Source organism: Desmodus rotundus, chromosome 11 (genome assembly GCF_022682495.2).
Source record: "Desmodus rotundus isolate HL8 chromosome 11, HLdesRot8A.1, whole genome shotgun sequence".
Classification (NCBI taxonomy): domain Eukaryota; kingdom Metazoa; phylum Chordata; class Mammalia; order Chiroptera; family Phyllostomidae; genus Desmodus; species Desmodus rotundus.
In genome coordinates, this window is record NC_071397.1 from 92,528,215 (window position 1) to 92,546,779 (window position 18,565).

Sequence of the window (18,565 nt, forward strand, 5' to 3'; positions counted from 1 at the left end):
AGTTAGGTTGTCTGAGGAAATACTTCACTCCCTTCTACCAGAAAGAGATCGAGGAAGCACACTCCAGCAAGCAAGAAGGATGGCCCTGTGGAAGAGGAGGTAAAGGTGGCCTTGAAAAATGCTGAGCAGGAGGGGGCGTCCTGTAGTTGGACCACGATGCGGGCCCGGGCCCCAGCCCGTGGGATCCATGTGTTGTGGTAGCAGTGGATGAATTCACAGGGACCACAGACATCCCATGGAGAAAGAGGGACTGCAGGGCCACCCTCTCAAGAGGAGAGCACCTGGACCCTTGCCTTAACAGGCTTTTATTTCTTTTCTGGGCGCATTACATTGAGGATGGTCCTCATTTTCTATGCACAGGTTCATTTAGGTGGTTACAGAAAACAAAGGAGAGGATGTTGCTAATTACATCAAAAAGGAAGGATATGTACAAATGTAAAGGGAAAAGTGGTTGAACTGGTTACACTAGCCCTTGGAAGGTTTAGCATAGATTTTAGGAAGTTACTTTAAAGATATGCAGTGAACATTTGCTGCCTCAATTCTGGGTGAGGGAGTTTTAGCAAAAAGCAAGTTTCAAAGTGGCCTAGGTACAATGCAGGCCTGATGCCCCACAGGAAAACATCCGTGGGTGTGGGTCCTGTGTGCGGGACCTCGCTTTCCACAGGCCTTTCCGAGTGGGAGCTGGGCCCATGCCATGCAGAACGGTCTCCTGTAAAGACCAGTTGATTTTTTTTTTTTTGAAACCAACTTTTTTGCAGGTACGATTCCATATAATTCATCCATTTAGAGTGTATAGCATTTTACTGCATTCACAGGGTTGTGCAGCCATTACCAAAATCTGATTTCAGAACATTTACATCCCCCTTAAAGAAGCTGTGTACCCATTAACAGTCACTCTCCGTTCCCCTCTCAGCACTTGGCAACCAATACTCTACTTCCGGTCTCAGGGTTTGCCTGGTAGGACCTTTCATATATTGAGTAATAAAATATTTGGTCTTTCGTGATGGGCTTCTTTCCAAGGTTCGTGAGGTGAAGTGTGTATCAGTACTTCATTCCTTTCTAATGCTAATATTCCACTGTATGAGTATACCACTGTGGATATACCATATTTATCCATCAGGGGATGGACATTGGGCGTTTGTCCACTTACTGATGAATAACGCTGTTAACATTAATGTACAAGTTTGTTTTTTTTAGTTTGTTTTTTAGCTCTCGGCAATATATCTAGGAGAGAAAGTACTAGATCATAATGCAAAACTGTGTTTAATGTTTTGAGGAGCTGCGAAGCTTTTCAGAAGTGTTTGCTACATTTTACATCCCACCAGCAATGTGTGAGGGCTCCGATTTCTCCACATCCTGACAGCACTTGTTATTGTCCGTGTTGCTGATTTTAGCCGTGTTACTGGGCATGAAGTAGTATCTTGTGGTTTGGTTTTGCATAACCCTGATGATTAATGATGTACATATTTTTTTGTGCTTGTTGGCCATTTGTGTGTCTTGGAGAAATGACTTCAATTTCTTTGCCCATTTAAAATTAGACTATCTTTTTATTATCGAGTTGTACAAGTTTTCATATATTACGTATACAAGTTTTATCAGATACACTTTGCTTATATTTTCTCCCATTCTGTAGGTTGGCTTTTCACTTTTTTTTTTAATTTTATTTATTTTTAAAGGGAAGGGAGGGAGAAGGAGGGAGAGAAATATCAATGTGTGGTTACCAGTTACCTCTTGCACGCCCCATACTGGGGACCTGGCTCGCAACCCAGGCATGTGCCCTGACTGGGAATCGAACCTGTGATCTTTGGGTTCACAGGCTGGTGCTTAATCTGCAGAGTCACACCAGCCAGGGAAGATGTTTTAGATTTTGATGTTTTATCATCTTTTCTTGAAAAACATTGGTTTTTGAACTGCTTCTTAACATCCTTAAGAGCCACTAAAGTGAGGGACTGAGGCATCCAATGAACAGGGCCCTGCCTACACAGTCTTCTCTTGCTCTCCCGCTTGTTTCCATCCCAGCAAATTTGGTCCGAGTGTGTTTGGCATAGGCGCGGAGGAGCATGATGGGGAAAGCTGAGGCTCCGGTTAGACAGGGGTTTTCCACCGAAGAGCTGAGTGATCTTGGGAACTTTCTCAAAACAGCATCGCAGTTGTTTCAACTGCTGATACCATACTTGGCTAAGTATAAAGTAACTCCCAAAAGCAGCTCATAGACTTCATGCAATACATTTTTATCAAGACATAGATTTAATATCTCAGGTATATTATGATGGAAATGTGGATGAAGGGCAGGTAAATAATTAAATGGAGATGGTAGTTTATGCTACTTTTTGGAAGGACAGCAGATGAACAAGATTTGTAGGGACGATTCAGCTTTTAATAATATAATTTCAGCCAGTATTTTGTGTTTAACAAAATGCAATAATGCTTCCAAACCTTTATGAAATCAGAGCCCATGTTCAAATTCAGGGTCGTGTTTCTATAAGAGAAATACCCTTCACAAAGGGCAGTATCACCATAGTTTGAACCCTTAACTTACATTTTCTGAAAATCCTAGAGGGGATTGAGAACAGTTCAGAGTTAGGTTGGTTAAAATTCCCTCTTCCACCCGTTTTTCCAAAAGCCCACTCTGCCCAAAACCCACTGAGCCTTGTCCTGGTGCTTCTGCCTCCGCAGAACTTTCCACTCTCTCCTTTTATGCTGGGACCAGGGAGACCGGACATTTCTTCACACGCTTGTCTCATTGCCTGGATAAAGTGCTAATGTCAGGTCTGACCCAGTAAGCAACACGTGATGCCTTGAAATTGTAGAAAATGAGTAAAGCAGAGGGGAAAAAATGAGGAAAACAAGAATACAATCCTACCACCTTCAAGTACCCCTGTTAAGATTTTGATACATGTATTTCTAAGTTTTCCCCATGTACAGACATATTTTTTACATTTCTAATAAAAAAGCAGGGTCATACTGTTTTAAAATTTTGTTTAATTCTGAGGTATATTTTTAACTCCTAAAGTTTTTGTCTGTTAATTTTCATTATTGTCATTTTACTTTTGTAATTTTTTTTCTAGTTTACTTATTTCCTCCTGGAGAGAGAATTTTTTTTTTTTTCTTTTTTTCCTTTTTTCCTTGGATAGCAGTATGACCTGGGACTCAGTAGTGGTCCGGGACTCATAAATCCCTGGTTTCTTGTCAACTGTGTGACCTAAGTCACATTCTCACAGTTTTACTGGAAAAGGAGAAGTTATTTCTGGTCAGCTCAAACAATCCCAATCCAGATTTCCCTAGGGAAAGGAGTCCTGCGGAGAGCAGCATTCTGGCATCCTCTAGTGGCCACCTGAGTATTCCTTAAACCTGATCTCTTCACTTGCTTTGTAAACCCGAGGCAGGGAGGGGAATTCTGCCGCCTGTGGTTGGTACACGCTGAGCCAACCCATTAAAGACTGCCACTCACAGTACACTCTGCCTTTCTGCTTTGCTTTGGTGGGCCACCTTCCCCTTTTCAGTTTATTTAATATATTCACCCAATTTCAGATCTTTTAGAAAATAGAAGGGAAAGCCGGTTCTTATGGGAGACACTTCTAAAGTATTAATTCCCATTAGTCATACATTTTGGGGGGCATGTATTGCCCAACCCTCCCCCCCAACCACGTTGAGCACAGTACACGTGCCCAATGAATGACTGATAGGTGATGAGTTCCAGCGTTTGAAGTGATTTTCAACAGCTGAGGTGATGCTATTTAAATTGAAGCCCGGAGGAGAAATGAGTCCGCTAGAAAGCCTGCTCAATTAGGTCAGTTAGTAGTGGTTCAGTGAATTAAAGAAATATATAACTGGGAGTTTTCCAGGAATGTCTGCATTTGGAATACCGTCTTATTCAATATTGTGATCAATTTTCTATTTGTTAAAAGTTCTTTTAAAAATGTGATTTTTAAAAATGGCTACAAACTTTTTTTAAACATTCTTTACCTGAGGACATGCTTCTTGATTTTAGAGAGAGGGGAAGGGAGGGAGAAAGAGGGGGAGAAACATTGATTGGCTGCTTCTTGGGGACTGAACCTGCAACCCAGGCATGTGCCCTGACTGGGAATCAAACCCACAACCTTTAGGGTTATGGGATGATGCTCCAACCAACTGAGCCACACGAGCCAGGACAAATGGCTGCAAACATTTGATCATATAGCTAGGTCATATTTTCTTTTGCTGTGGAGAGTGTTCACAATTTTTGCTGTTATTAAAGAAGCTGAAGTGAACATCTTGAGGTAACTTAGCATCCATTAAGATTTGCAGGTCTTCAGTTACTGTTTATTATTGAAGCCACCCAATTACTCCGGTCCTCCAAGAATAGTGTTTACATCAGACTTATAGCCCCAAACTCTCAGTATTGAGTAATTATGTAAGAAGGGAAGTTGCTTTTCTCCTTTCTTAAAAAATTCATACCATATACCATGCTGATGACTTTCAATCCTGCTTGAGTTCAATACAAAGTTTAGGCACAAGGGGGAGATCCTTTAGTATACATAATGAAGTGGCTGGATTTCTCTCCCCTACTCTTCAGTACGGAGAGTTCAGCAAGAGAAACCGGCAGAGTCGTTGTTGACTGCACATTCCTGTGGTTTCAACTTTAAAATCGTTACACTGGAGCTGAGATTCTGGCGTCCACTGTGGTCACAGCCAGGTCAAAGGCAATGAAAGTGTGTCCTCATTCTTCTCTTGGCTGAAATTTTATGTATACTATACCACAACAAAATATTGCAGTGGTTTATCATAGAAGTAGCTCAAAATATGTGAATTTGAAAACGAAATTAAAATTCGTGAAAAGTAAAAAGAAAAAAAGAATTTTAACAATTTGAAGAGTAACACTAGAAGAAACTTCATAAGAAATTGAAAATGATGTGTTTCTATTTGCTTAGCCTTCGTTTGAAGGACAGTAATACTATATTTGTTTCCTTATTTTGTAAATTTTAGTACAGAAAATTTTTACCATGATGGAAAAAGTTTAAAGGAGCTAATATTCCAATTCTGTCTTGTATTTAAGAAGATACAAAGGGAGCTTGGTGCATCTCCAACTCAGGAATTCCGGTGTCCAGAGCGTTCGGCAGGTAGAATCCACAGGTGGTCTGTACACTTGGGTGGGAAAAAATTTCATTTTCGTTTTTATGAATATTGAATTGAAATTTAGTATTTCCTTCCATTTTGAATATAGGCCATGAACCTCAAATACTAGCCGTACCAGTACCTTTGTCACCTGCGGAAAGCACGCATCTTTTCATTATTATATTACGGTTGCTTTAGCTACTTTGGAATGCTGTTTGTCACTATGTCAAAAATTTGGACACTTTATTTGGAGACATACATGGCACAAAAGCAGATTAAGAACACCTGCTCTTATTTTTCTCCTTTCAATTTTCCTTCACTTTTCACAAGGTTGGTGAAAGGCATGTCAGGTTTACTTTTATTTTTTATTTTCTTGCAGCAAGAAGAGACACATTATACTGTACTTTTTCTTCCCATCTCACACTCCACTTAATGGCGATCCTCTGTTGTCCAGCTTGGTGCCTCCCAGGGGTCCTTAAAAGGAGTGAAGGGTTGGTTTCACACATGCACGCGGCTTGAGTCATCCTTCACCTCATCGTTTGAGCTTTTTTTTAAAATAAAAAAGTGTAACTTTTTTCTTAAAATATTTTAAAGACCCTAAACATAAGAAATCAGAGCTGTTTAAAATATAAAGCAAGAAGTAAAATTCAACAAAAATTTCTTTCACGTATATTCTCAAGTTTTTATGATAATTGACAGGCAGTGAATATCAAACACACAAGTGCACGCCAATGAGAACAGGTACCATTTATGGAGCACTATGTTCCAGGCACAGTATTACGTACTTTACTCATAATGTGGCATGATGTCCTCATAAAAATGCTGGAAGCAATTGTTTTTTATTCCATTAAACATTTAAAAGCACCAAGTCTCGGTGATTTCAAATAACACAAGGCCACTCAATTCGTCAATGACAGAGTCAAAATTTAAACTTCTAGCTGCTGGACTCCAAGACTCAAGTTACAGCTTTTATTTGACATTATTGTGTCATTAGCATAATTTGTAACCATGTAATCAAATTCTTTCTAAAAATGAGTAAATACGCTATCAATGGAAATGTGAGCCATCAGAGGATGTGGGTGATAAGCCATATTATGAGTTGATAATACTTTGAAGTCTCAGTAGAAGTAAAAAGCTGAGCTAAATATCAATGTTATGTTTTGAAATGCTTTAGAATGGGGATGGGTGAGAACAGATTGTTTTTCTGTATCATATTTCATGTCAATGGGCACAGGTGAATTCATGGAATTTTACAATAGGCTGAACACCGCACTGAAAAAGGAAGTCTTTTGTAAAAACTTTGATGTAGAGGGTTGAAAATCAGCAAACCCAGCAATGAAGGGATGCCTCTTATGTTTCATGCCACCAACAAGCTGCAAAACAGTGGGCAGTTATTTTGGAGGGAAATTATTCTTCAGAACAGATGGAAGTGATTTGATGAGAATGAACTGGCTCATTCTTCCAACCAAAAATTGTTTATCTGTTTTGCTGAAGTCCAAAATCTGTTCATATATATGATTCCACTTCTTGTCCGGTCTTTGATAGCATTAGTGATAAGCCACTTTAAATTAAATGAGGTGCAATTTTATGTTAATCTGTAATATATACCTTAATTCTATATTTCTGTCTCCTTTCTCATCAGTTCCCAAATGGAGTGTGAGTCAAACTGCTGAAACCCTAATAATGGTGATCTTAGAGAAAGCCCATCAGCTACTGTCCGTTATTGAGGTAGGTTCTTGTTCAAAGAGTTGGTAACTCGGGCAAGGAACGGTTACTAATTAACTGTGATTTTTAGCTAGGTGTTCAATTATTCTGCCACTTAGTGTTTTTATATGAGGCAGTAAGCTTGCTTTTAGCTCAGTATGTGATTTCACGGTTTGTGTTTTTTTTGCCACAAACTAAGACAGGCAATCCTATTTACTCTTCTGGCATAAAAGTTGGCATTTTACCTTTGTGCAGAATTCTACTTCCTTCTTTCTACCTTATGTCATTTTTTTCTTCACCCAAAACTCTAGTTTTTAACTCTCTATTAGTCTCTGTTTAACCCATTGAAAGACTGATTTCCTTTATGATTGTGATGTGTAAGATGATGGCCCCTACCTCCACACTGGACAGATCGATGGTACCTATTATACAACACCAAGTGCTTTTGCAAGCTGCACTATTTCAGAAATTTTAAATCATTTCTATAAGACAAATCATGAAGATAAAATTAAATATGTTGATAAATAAAACCAAAGGGTAAAATTTATTTTCAGTTAAAAGAATTGATTAAGCCCTGGCTGGTGTGGCTCAGTTGGTTAGGCATCATCCCATAAATCAAAAAGTCACGGGTTTGATTCCCAGTCAAGGCACAATACCTAGATTGTGGGTTTGGTCCCTGGTCAGGGTGCATGCAGAAAGCAACTGATAGATGTTTCTCTCAAATCGATATTTCTCTCCCTATTTCTCCTTCCCTCCCCCTCTGTCTAAAAATAAATTTTAAAAAAGGAATTGATTGACGAGTTTGTCATTATCGACTGCAGACACTATAGACAGAAATTCTTCATGAGATGGAGGAATATTGTGTTACTTTGAGGCACCTGGCTTAACAAAAGGACCCTAAGGGTGGAAACCGAAGTTGACACTGTTCAATGACTGACTGAAAGTCCTTTTTTTCCTTCTGTCTTTCCTGCCACAGCCACCTCTGGTTTGAGCATCCTTCCCCACATTGGTACCACTCCCTTTTCCGATGATTGCTCTTAAAAAGAGGCTTATCGAAGCCCTCTTGTTTCTCTGGAGATTTCCAGGTCTGAATATGATGTTATATTTGCTCCATTTTACACATGAGATAATAGACTCTTAGAGAATAAGAAACTTGCCAGTTGGCAGCAAGTGGCAGAACCCGTATTTGAACAAGGTCAAAAGGGCCCAAAGCCATAGTTTTGCCACCACCTACATTGCCTTCCATAATCATAATACACTATCATACATTTTGCAAGCACTTTATACATTTCAAAAGAATTCATATACTATGTCACCGCAAGAGCACCATGAGATAGGTTATTTATTTATTTTTAATTACAGATGTCTCTGTTTTCCCCCGCTTGCCCACCTCCACCCAGCCCCTGCCCCACTTTCCCTTGGCCTTCACCACACTGTTGTCTGTGTCCATGGGCTATACATACATGTTCTTTGGCTAATCTCTTCACCTTTTATCTGGTCCCTCCTTGCCCCTTCCCTCTGAGATCTGTCAGTCTGTTCCATGTTTCCATGACTCTAGTTCTATTTTGTTCATCAGCTTATTTTGTTCATTAGATTCCACATATAAGTGAGATCATATGGTATTTGTCTGTCTCTGACTGGCTTATTTCGATTAGTATAATAATCTGCAGGTCCATCCAAGCTGTCGCAAAGGATAAGAGTTCCACACCCCTATGTTCACAGCAGTGTTATTTACAATAGCCAAGATCTGAAACATTAGTAGATAGGTGGATAAAAGCAGCTGTGGTACATTTCTACAATGGAATACTACACAGATGTGAAAAAGAAGGAACCCTTACCGTTTGAGATAGGTTATTTTTATTGTAACTTGATCTGTGGGGCAACAGAGGTTCAGCAAGGTCCACACAGCTAGCCAGTGGCTGGGTTGGAGCCTGAACCCAAAAGTCCCCAAGTCTTCTGCCCTTTCTGTGGTCCCATAAATTCTTTAGGACAAATAGTAAGATCTCTCAGAGGTCGGAAATATCACTGAAAAGTTAGACTTTGTCCTGTTGGCTTCTGGTTCTCAACCTGTGCTTCTCTGAGCTCTTGGGGACATTGGGGAGGTGCTTTGGTGGTTTAGGGAAGCACTTGAATGGGACTCTAGCACCCCATTTATGGTCAACTAGGTCAACTAGGTGAACCAGGGGCATCTTCAAAACGGTCTTCTGCATATTGGGCTTCTGCAAAAGACTCCACTTTAGCAAAGATGCGTTGGCCTTACAAGGAGGAAGGCCAGGAGACCACCGCTATAGACGGCAGGGAGCCACTTTCTGAGGGGGAAAGTGGTAAAAGTCATGTTTAAAGATCAATCTGTCAGTTCTGTTGCAGAAGACTTTCAGTGGGGAGAATCTAATTGAGACTTTTGGAAAGGAGATAAAGCAAGAGAAGTGACAAGAGAGGCTACTGGAGACGACAGGGAGGGCAGAAAAGTCAGAGCAAGGTGTGGGGAAGAGCAAACACTGAATTTGTCTGGATTTTAGGGTCTCTAGGACTTAACATATTTGTTTTTCATTTTAATTTTTAAGTTGTAGTAAACTTGACTTTTTTCTTTTGGGATGCAGTTCTATGGACTTCAACACATGTGTAGATTTGTGTAACCACCACCATAATTTAGAATACGGGTCAGTCCTGTTAGGCCCCCAAAGCTCCCTCGTGCTGTCCCTTTGGGTGCCCCCACCAAATCTCCTGGCACTACAGATCTGTTCTATCTTCTTCTTATAGCCTTGTCCTTTCCAAAATGTCATGGAGATGGAATCATACAACACAAATCTTTTGAGACTGGCTTCTTTTGCGCAGCATGCCTTGGAGATTCATCCATGCTGCTGTGCGTATCAATATTTCAAGAGACTCTGAGCCAGGAAATAAGGCTGTAAAAAGAAGCTCTGGCTTGGTGATGTTGTGACTGGAATGTTTTTGAGGCAGAAAGAATAATAATAAGGTTATACAGATTCTCTGGGAAATTTGTTAATTTATTCGTTGATACAATTATTTACTGAGCAGCAAGTACATGCTAGGTACTGTTTTTGGTGTTGGAGAAATAGTGATGAGCAAAATAAAAATTCCTCCTCTGGGAGCTTACAGTTCAGTAAGGGGAAACAAACCAGTCTGGGGATGATCTGGAAGTGAGGGGTCCTGGGGAGGTGGGTGAAGGGAGAAGCGGCTAATTGAGACGTAGTGGTCAGGGAAAGCCACATAAGCAGGTCAGATTTTATTACAGACTTCAGTGAAGTACACGAAGTTAGCCATGCAGCCGTCTGGGCAGTGAGAGGGCCCTCGGAGGGGAAAGGGGGATGTAAAGGGCCCTGGGGTGGGCACATGCCTGCTGTGTCTCAGGAAACACAAGGAGGTGCAGACAGAGTGTGGGGAGACTGGCCAGGGCATGTGGGGTCTTGAGGACCGTTCAAGGACTTGGAGTTTTTATTCCAGTTGTGATGAGCAGCCATTGGAGGGTTTCAAGCGAGTGACCTGCTCGGATTTACGATCTGTAAAGGCCACTTGTGTTGTTGCATTGAGAATAGACTCTTACGAGAATGTGTGCAGAATGGATGGGGAGAGTGGGGAGAACCGCAGGCAAAGCGGCCATGTCATGTGGGTCTGAAGTAGACTAATGGCAGAGAGAATAGAAGGGAGATAAATGTAAAAGAATATTCTAAAGGAAAATGGAGTTTATTACCTAAGGTTACATAAGTTGAAGATTTAAATAAGGGAAACTACGGATGTTTCGTGTGACTGTACCCATGTGACTGAATTACAGCTTTCAAACTGTGCTCCTGAGAGCCCCCCAGGATTTTGTTAAGGTGTTTCCAGGGGTGCCAGGAACAGTTTGGGGTGGAAGCCACATTTTCAATCCCCACTTTAAGCAGAGCAGTGCCAGAATGATCTGTTTTATGTATTTGCTGCCCTGTAAAAGTTCACTGAAGTGTTACACAGAGAAAGAAAAGGAGGGGGTTATTCTATGGAAAACCATATATTCAAAAACTTACTCCGTGAATGAAGAGTCTTAGCTTTTCCCACAGACAAAAGCTATGCCAGCCCCACAGCATGGGGGGTGGGGGGTGGTGCCGGGGGCACAGATCTGACTCAGAAGAAATTCCCCTCAAATATTTTATTTTTTACTTTTAAAAATGAAAATAAATTCATAATGTATCTCCACTCATAAATTTTTAACATTTTCCAACAAAATTCAGCAGGATCAGTTTTTTCTTCTTTGCTTTAAAAATGGTGCATTGTATAATTGAGGTTATTCTAGCTGTTACCACAGATATATACCTAAAGCTCGGTGGCCTAAGAGAATAGGATGCACTCTTACGCAGTCCAATGGGCCGGGACGGGTGTGTGGGAAGTGATGGGGTTATCGGCTCCATGCGGACACTCAGGGGACCAGGCTGATAGAGGCTCTTCCACCTTCAATGTGTGGCGTCTGAGGTCATTCTGGAAACAGAGTCTAAGCAGAAAAGAAGGACACAGGAAGCACATGGAATGGAGGTTTCTATGAGCCAAACCCAGAAGTAAGACATTTCACTTCTGCCCACGTACCAAGGCTGAAATTCAAGGCCATACCTAACTAGGTTTAGTGAACTGCTAACCACTCTAGCTACGTACAATTACAAAATATGACAATCAAAATTGGAAAAAAAATAAACCTGGGCCCTGGATTTAGGTTTGGCTTTGGGGCAAGTCAAGCTGTGCTTATATTTGAGTTTTCATGTCTATGTGTGAACACTGCAGGGGATAAGAATGGATTCAGAGAGTTTTGTTTCCATACATGTTCTGAAGTGTGGCTATGCCTAAAGCATGAGACGGTAGGAGTGAGGGAAGTTCTTACTTTTTTCTCATTTCATTTTTTGGAGTTCTGGTAAGATTCACCTGCCCAGTGAAGCCTTTTTCCAACCCATCAATAGGTATTTTTATAGTTCCAGCTATGAATGACCATGTTTGCAATATTGCTCTAAATTTTTTATGGTTGCATTTTGTGGTAATTGTGGCTGATTTAGCAAATGAAATAAAGGCAGTGTATACTCATAAATCAGTGTGTCGTATCAATGCTGGAACTTTCAGGAACTATCATCTCAAGAGTCATCTGTCCTTGGGAAGGCTGAGGCCTTTGTTCATTTCTTCAAAAAATGATTAGCTGGATGCTTGGTTTCCTGTATCTTGCTTCCTTCTCTTTCTCTTTTATTAGACACAGTTTTATAGGCCAAGGAAATTTATGGTTAGTAATGCAAGCTTATAAAGAGGGTATTTTAATTGAGGTCATATCAGTGAATCAGCAGAAGATAAAATCTCTTTCCAAAAATTAAGTCTATTTTGAGGATGTTGCAGAGAGGAGTAGATGAGGACACTTTATAGGTATGAATAGGGTTGGCTAAACCTCAGCGGGTAATAAAATGGAGCCTGGTCTGAATCAAGAACATCATGGAAGTGTGTTTGAAGACTTTGTGAAAACCTCTGCAGGCGGTTAGAACTGATATCGAGAAGCCAGGGCAGTGCGTGAACAGTCTTCGCTCTCAACTGCCACAGACTTTTCTTTTCAGCAAGAATTATGTGTTGCTTTTTGGGAAAAAAGTTGGCATAATTTGAAAAGAATCCCAAAGCATGTCTAAAATGGGGTCAGGAAAATCCCACACTCCCCCACTCAAAGCCCTAAGATTTTCCAAAATAATAAAGACGTTTAAAAGATCCAGAAGAAGCTGAGGTTTTTGCTTAATTTAGAAAGCACATTTGCTTTTGCAAGTTGATTTTAATGGAATGTTTGGCAAGTTATCATATTTTGGGGTGGAATTTTTAACATGGGTCCTTCAAGAACTCCATCTTGCGGGAGCTAAAAAGAACCTGAGAAAATGCAGTAGCGTTTCATCTCTGTCTCGGGGGGGTCCTGGCCGGACTCACTGAACCAGGAGGGTCCTGTGGCCCTGCTCTCCTGAGCACTCGGACACACCCTGAAGTGGATGATTCTGAGGGAAGGTGAGGTCCTCGGGGTCACCGTGGCTACAGACTTTCAGGCTTTAAAAATCTGAAGTGCACTGATTAATTCAGATGAGAAATAAAGCTACCAAATGGACAAGACACAGGGGTCCACCACTTCCCCCTGAGCTTTCATTGTACAGTGGCCTCACTGGTGATTAGCATGTGTTTTTAAAAATATGCTAATGTATTCAGTGAAGTACAGTGCTGTCTTGGCTGGGCAAATTAAAAAAAAAAAGATGTCTGCATATCTCTGCTTTGGTTCAATCAAAGGCCAATTGATTTCTAAGTTCTTGGAGATGAGGCACCTCTGTTGCTTCCACCTACAAGCCCTTTCAACACCCTTATTTTCTGAAAATATGGAAAATGCTTTAAGAATTTGTTCTCATAGACTGAGTAGTTAAAGCAGTGTTTTAAGCCTATGATCTTCTAAAGTTCTGAGTAGTTTAGAATAAGAGTAAACACTTTGTTTTCCTAATCTTTTTTTTTTTTTTTTTTGCAGTGTCTTGTGTGGGAATTTTCTACTCTATATTTTAAAATAATGCTAATAGCTACTTATTTTGTATTTTGTTCCAGGTTTTCTACTTGGGCTTTCCATACATTAACTCATGCAATCCTTGCAACAACCCCATGGGTTAAGGGCTGTAGTACAGATGGGGAAATAGGTCCGAGGAGGCGGGCAGATCTGCCCAGGATCACAAGGCTAGGGAATGGCCAGGATTTCATCCCAGGCAGCCCGGCTCCAGGACCCTGCCGCTTAACCACTGTTTGAGGACCATGAAGCCCAGGGATAAGTTCAAGGACTTCGAGTGTTTTCTTAAAAAGGACAGGATCTCTGACCCACAAGTTTATACTTTACTGGTACCTCCTATTTTTTCAAGTATATGAAAAGAACTAGACCTTATTTGTAACGATTTCAATGAAGGGCACATCTACTGATTGCCAGGTGTGTTAAAACGGGAAATGCTTGATCCTACAACATTTTCACTGGGTAGTCTACTATTTTCCGCTACCTAAAAGGAGTGCTTTTGTTGTTTTTTTTAATTGTAGTTTACATTCAATATTATTTTGGATTAGTTTCAGACAATCAGATACTTTACAAAGTGTTTCCCTTGATATTTCCAGTACCAGTGTGGCACCAAGGGTTGGCTTTTGTCTGGGAAAAACCGGCCAACTGCATGGATCAGTTCTGGCTTTTCAGTAACACATCCACTGCCTTGACACAGCAGTGGTATCCTTTCAGTACTGTGCACCTCTCTGTTAAAGAATACACTGTTTTATAACAACCACGAATACTTTGTAAGCATCATGGCTTCACGTTTCTCCAAAGAATCTCACAGTCTCTTTGATGCTTTCAAAGGCATTATGCACAATGAATTTTGACCCCTGCCTCTTTCTGCTGATGCCACTAACTTTATTTTGAAAGCCATACCAAATTAATACAGAGCAAATACATTTCAAAGTTAATTATTTTTGGAAGTCACATTTGGTCTGCTTTTTAGATTGCATGATAAATGCTGCAAACCTTTGGACTCATTTTTATTCTTTTTTTCATTTTTTTCATCCCTAAAGAGTTTCAAATATAGAATAAAAAATACTACGAGGCAGGAAAAAAAAAAGCAAGATTCACAGATTTTTTTTTTCATTATTTTGTCATGTGTAACACATTTCCAGAACTTTGTACTACTAGAGTGTTTCGGAAAATCTAATTTCACTTCAGGTGGATAGTTTTGAACAAGAATATATAATTTTATGTTTATTTTTTAAGGATATGTAATTAGAAAAATTCATATTATATGATCGTATACCTGAATTGGTTGGAAGTACATTTGGCTTATCCCACTTAATTATCACATTATTAAATGAAAATATTTGTAGATTTAAATTGGGCACTGAAAGATACCAACCATTCTGTATAATAAACAAACAGCAAATCATACAAACCGCAGTGTGAATGTCAAATTTAATCAGTGACTGATTGCAGTGGAATACAGTGGATTTTTGTTATTCACAGTAGTTATTTTCTATATAAAATTGCTTCAAACACTGCATTAGCAAAAACTGAACCACTGTACCTAGGAGAAATACAATGTTAACCTTCAGTCAGAGCATTTTCATTAACCAATCAATCCATAGCCTTGTTTTACATGCATTTCTATTTAAAGATACTTTGTTTAATACATATTGTTCATTCATTAACATTGAACTCGCAGCCAACAGCACCAAACTCAGGCCTGAGTGAAGCTTATTTAATATAATACACTGTTTTCTTTGTGAGACACATCACAGCCTTGTTATGCTTAGGGACACTAGGCAGAACTTCAGCATTATGAATGGGGTCATTTTAAACAGTGAAATCACCAAAAAAAAAACCCCACCAAAAACACAAAAAATGCCAAAATAAAGTGGCACTAAACAGACCTCGAACCAGACACTTGATTATAGAGGGAACTGCAACCGGAAGCAGAGGGCTGCTTTGTTTGACCTCAGCTGGGAACATCATCAGCATGATGATGGGTAGTCTACTACCCACCATGACTCAGACTTGTCGCCACTCGGTGCAGGTCTGTGAATGGCCCAGGAAGTGTCCTAAGTATTGACCTGGAGGTTGCAAATAAGTTTTAGTGGGGGGGGGGGTGAATTCACAAACCTGGAATTTGCAAATAATGAGGATTGACCGCAGTTTTAAAGCTTAAAGATGGGCACTGATCAGTGTGTCAGAAAACCAGTTTTTATTTAGAAACCCAAGTTCTATTTTATTTTACTAATAAAAAACATTTCAATTACAATAGACAGTCAATATTTTATTAGTTTCAGGTATACAGCATAGTGGTTAAACATTTATATAACTTATAGAGTGACCCCCAATAAATCTAGTACCCACATGACGCTATACGAGGTACATAATTACAATTTTTCCCCCACCCTCGATCCTACCCCCCTTTGGTTTTGTGCATATGTCCCTTATATATGTTCCTGAAAACCCAGCCCAGTTTTGTGAGAAATCTGGGCTGTAACATGCTTTGTGCATTTTTACTTCCCTCCCTTGCTAAAATGAAAGTCATTATACCCAGGGTTCTGTCCACTGCCGGCCTATATGTTCTACGGTCGCAGAGCAGGTAGTCCCAAACTGGAGTCCTTTCCAGCTTGGACAGACATCCACACTCAGGGTCCTCTTTCTCAGCCTTCAAAGGACACATCACCACATGCTGACTTGAAGAGTCTTAACATCCCAGAAAGTTTAAAGGCTTCTGGGAAGGGGTCAGCCCAATGCTCCTGCTTAACCCCACAGTACCTTGCTTTCACATAGAGAAAAATCTGTTTAACACGGATGACAATTTTTCTGCATTGTGTATGTTTTTTTCTCCAGCTTTCTTGAGGTATAACTGACAAATGAAATTGTAAGACATTTAAAATGCATAGTGATGATTTGATACACATCGTGGAAGGATTCCTCTCACCCAGTTAATTAACACACTCATCATCAACACTGATTTTTTTTTTAAAGACTGCAAATCAGACTTTATAAAATTGACCTCTGAAACAATTGGATGTAGAGGTAGTAGGGAAGGGACTTTCTCAGGAAGGTTCTCTTCCAGGTGCCTTGGGGGCTCACCAGCTGTTGTGTTTTCTCTGGCAGTGTCATTGCATGGACGATTTAAGAAACGTGCGGTGATTCTGCTGCAAAGAAAAACTGCAACCTGAAAACATACTGTTCATAGGAGGTTTAGGAAAGTCTTAGTTTCCGCTAAGGACTATTTTTGGGTTTTTTTTTGGGGGGGGTTGCTTCAAGTGAAAGCATTGAGGCTTGGATATGTGGCAATGCTGCTGTAAAATCAAAAGCCATTGTCAAGGCCAAGGAATTCGCAGACACAACAATAGATGCACGTAGACGATGGGACGGAATCAAGAAAAGCTGCCATATGTCTGATTTTGAAGTGTACAAAGGTCCACCAAGGGCCTTACGGCGAGGTGAACGTGGGCTCCGTTTTTAGCTGCTGCTACAATCTCTGTACTTTATGTTCTGGGGTCCGACTCTGACTTGGCCTTTGACGAGCTGTATACCCTCGGATAATTTATTTTACTTCCCTGTGATGGGTAGCACATCTTAAAAATGGCTAATCCTAATATCCACTTCCTAATCTTGTTTCATTTAATGAGTTCATAGATGGAAAGCACTTAGAACAGCTCTCAAAAGAACACGTGTGTTTCATAATTAGAAGCTGCGGCTGTTACTTACAGTTGCCTGCAGTGTTGAGAAAGCCGAAAGCAGCCCACCGGGACAGGCTACACCATCGGGGGAGCCCATAGCAGGTGCAGGCGCGCCCTTCGTTCAGGTCGGGAAGAATTTCGAGCCTGGGGCAGCAGATCGTGAACCACCGCGGGGGCTGTGCGCCCGCGAAGCTGGTCCGGGGCTGGAAGCAGAAGCGTTTCCGCACCGTAAGTGCTACACAGACGCTGGTTCACCTTTGCGCCACCAGGCGCCTACACCTCGCGTGCGTCGCCACCGTTAACATTGACCCCTGGCTATCCCTTGTCCCCCAACAAAAGGAAAAAGATCTGTAGGTACGCTCGCGGTAGACCAACCTCCAACCCCCACGTGCCCAGTCGCTTTGGCAACTGTCCGTCGCTCAGCCAAGCCTCGGCCTGGCCAAACGGGACCCCCAAAGCGAGGAGACACCCTCTGGAGGATCGGGGCGCCCCCGGTAGTTCTCAGGCGGAAGGCGGCCGGGCCTTGCCGTCCCCCGCGGTGTTTACCGGTTGCCCCAGGAGACGCGCCGGCCGGTTCCCGGAGCAGCAGCCTCGCTCTCCGCGGTCAGGGCATGAGCCACCGCGCCCCCTCCGGCCGCCCCAGGCGCCTGGACCCCACCAGCGATGCCTCGTCGCCCGCGCGGGAGGTACGGTCCCAGCCGGCCAACTGCGCGCGGGGGTGGCGGGGCCGCCTCTCCTAACGCCGCAGAGCACCCGCGTGGAGGGCCGGGGTGCGCAAAGTTCTCTGGAATGCGTGCGCGTGTGTGGGCGGGGGGCGGCCAGGATCGGTGTGTTCTCGCCTCGGAAATGGACTGGAGTTGCCAGCGGCCAGTTCAGCTTGGGAAGTTTGGGGCTGGTCTAAGGTTTGTGGAGTGCGTCTGAATTCTAGGTTGTACCAATTTGCTTCTCTGACCCTTTATTTGAACAGGTTAACAGGGTGTCCGTCTCCTGTAGACCCTCCCCAAACCCCCTGCCTTCCCCCACCAAGCCCCTTCATAGCAAATAACTCTCTCGGTTAACTTACACTGCTTAGCCACCAAGACATGATTTAGAGCAGTTTCTTTAAAATCGGATGGCGTCGGGTTAATGCCAGTCCTAAGCAGAGTCTCTGGCCTTTTGTTGTTGCTAATCACCCCAGACACGTTAATTCAATTGCCATTGGTTTCATTTACTCATTCACTCCCAGGAGGGCACCAGGTGTGTTCACACACACACACACACACACACACACACAAGCGCGCGCACACGGAGTTTGGGCTGGCCCAGCCTAAGTTGTGTATCCTATGCGCCCTGGCATCGGGACCCCACCAGGCAGTGTGTCAGCGGGGGTTGGTAGAGACGTGGGAATGTGCCCCGCTGAGTTTCCAACCTGAGAGATGCCCTCAGCATAACCACACCAACCACAGAAATCCCTGCGGCCACTCTCAGGTTCAAAACACGGGGTGGGGTCCCCAATGCGCTGCAGCACTTGCCATATTCAGCTGCTTTGATCGTTGCGGTACTTACATCTGAC

The 18,565-nt window shown here is 41.9% G+C and overlaps 1 protein-coding gene and 1 long non-coding RNA gene across 3 annotated transcripts in view; one reads left to right on the top strand and one right to left on the bottom strand.

Annotated features, from left to right (window-relative positions):
- Positions 1 to 10,935: 10,935 nt before the first annotated feature.
- Positions 10,936 to 17,683, bottom strand: LOC139440351 (uncharacterized). Its single transcript, XR_011650541.1, has 3 exons — positions 17,560 to 17,683; positions 17,042 to 17,216; positions 10,936 to 11,281 (listed from the first exon to the last, which is right to left on the bottom strand). It is a non-coding gene; the product is annotated as an uncharacterized lncRNA (long non-coding RNA).
- CCDC170 (coiled-coil domain containing 170) overlaps positions 17,590 to 18,565 on the top strand; it is an 82,593-nt gene continuing 81,617 nt past the window's right edge. For both annotated transcript variants that reach the window (XM_053914284.1, XM_053914285.1), the window contains exon 1: positions 17,590 to 17,699. In XM_053914284.1, coding sequence (XP_053770259.1) covers positions 17,625 to 17,699 — 75 coding nt within the window. In that variant the 5' untranslated portion in view covers positions 17,590 to 17,624. The remainder of the gene's footprint in view (positions 17,700 to 18,565) is intronic.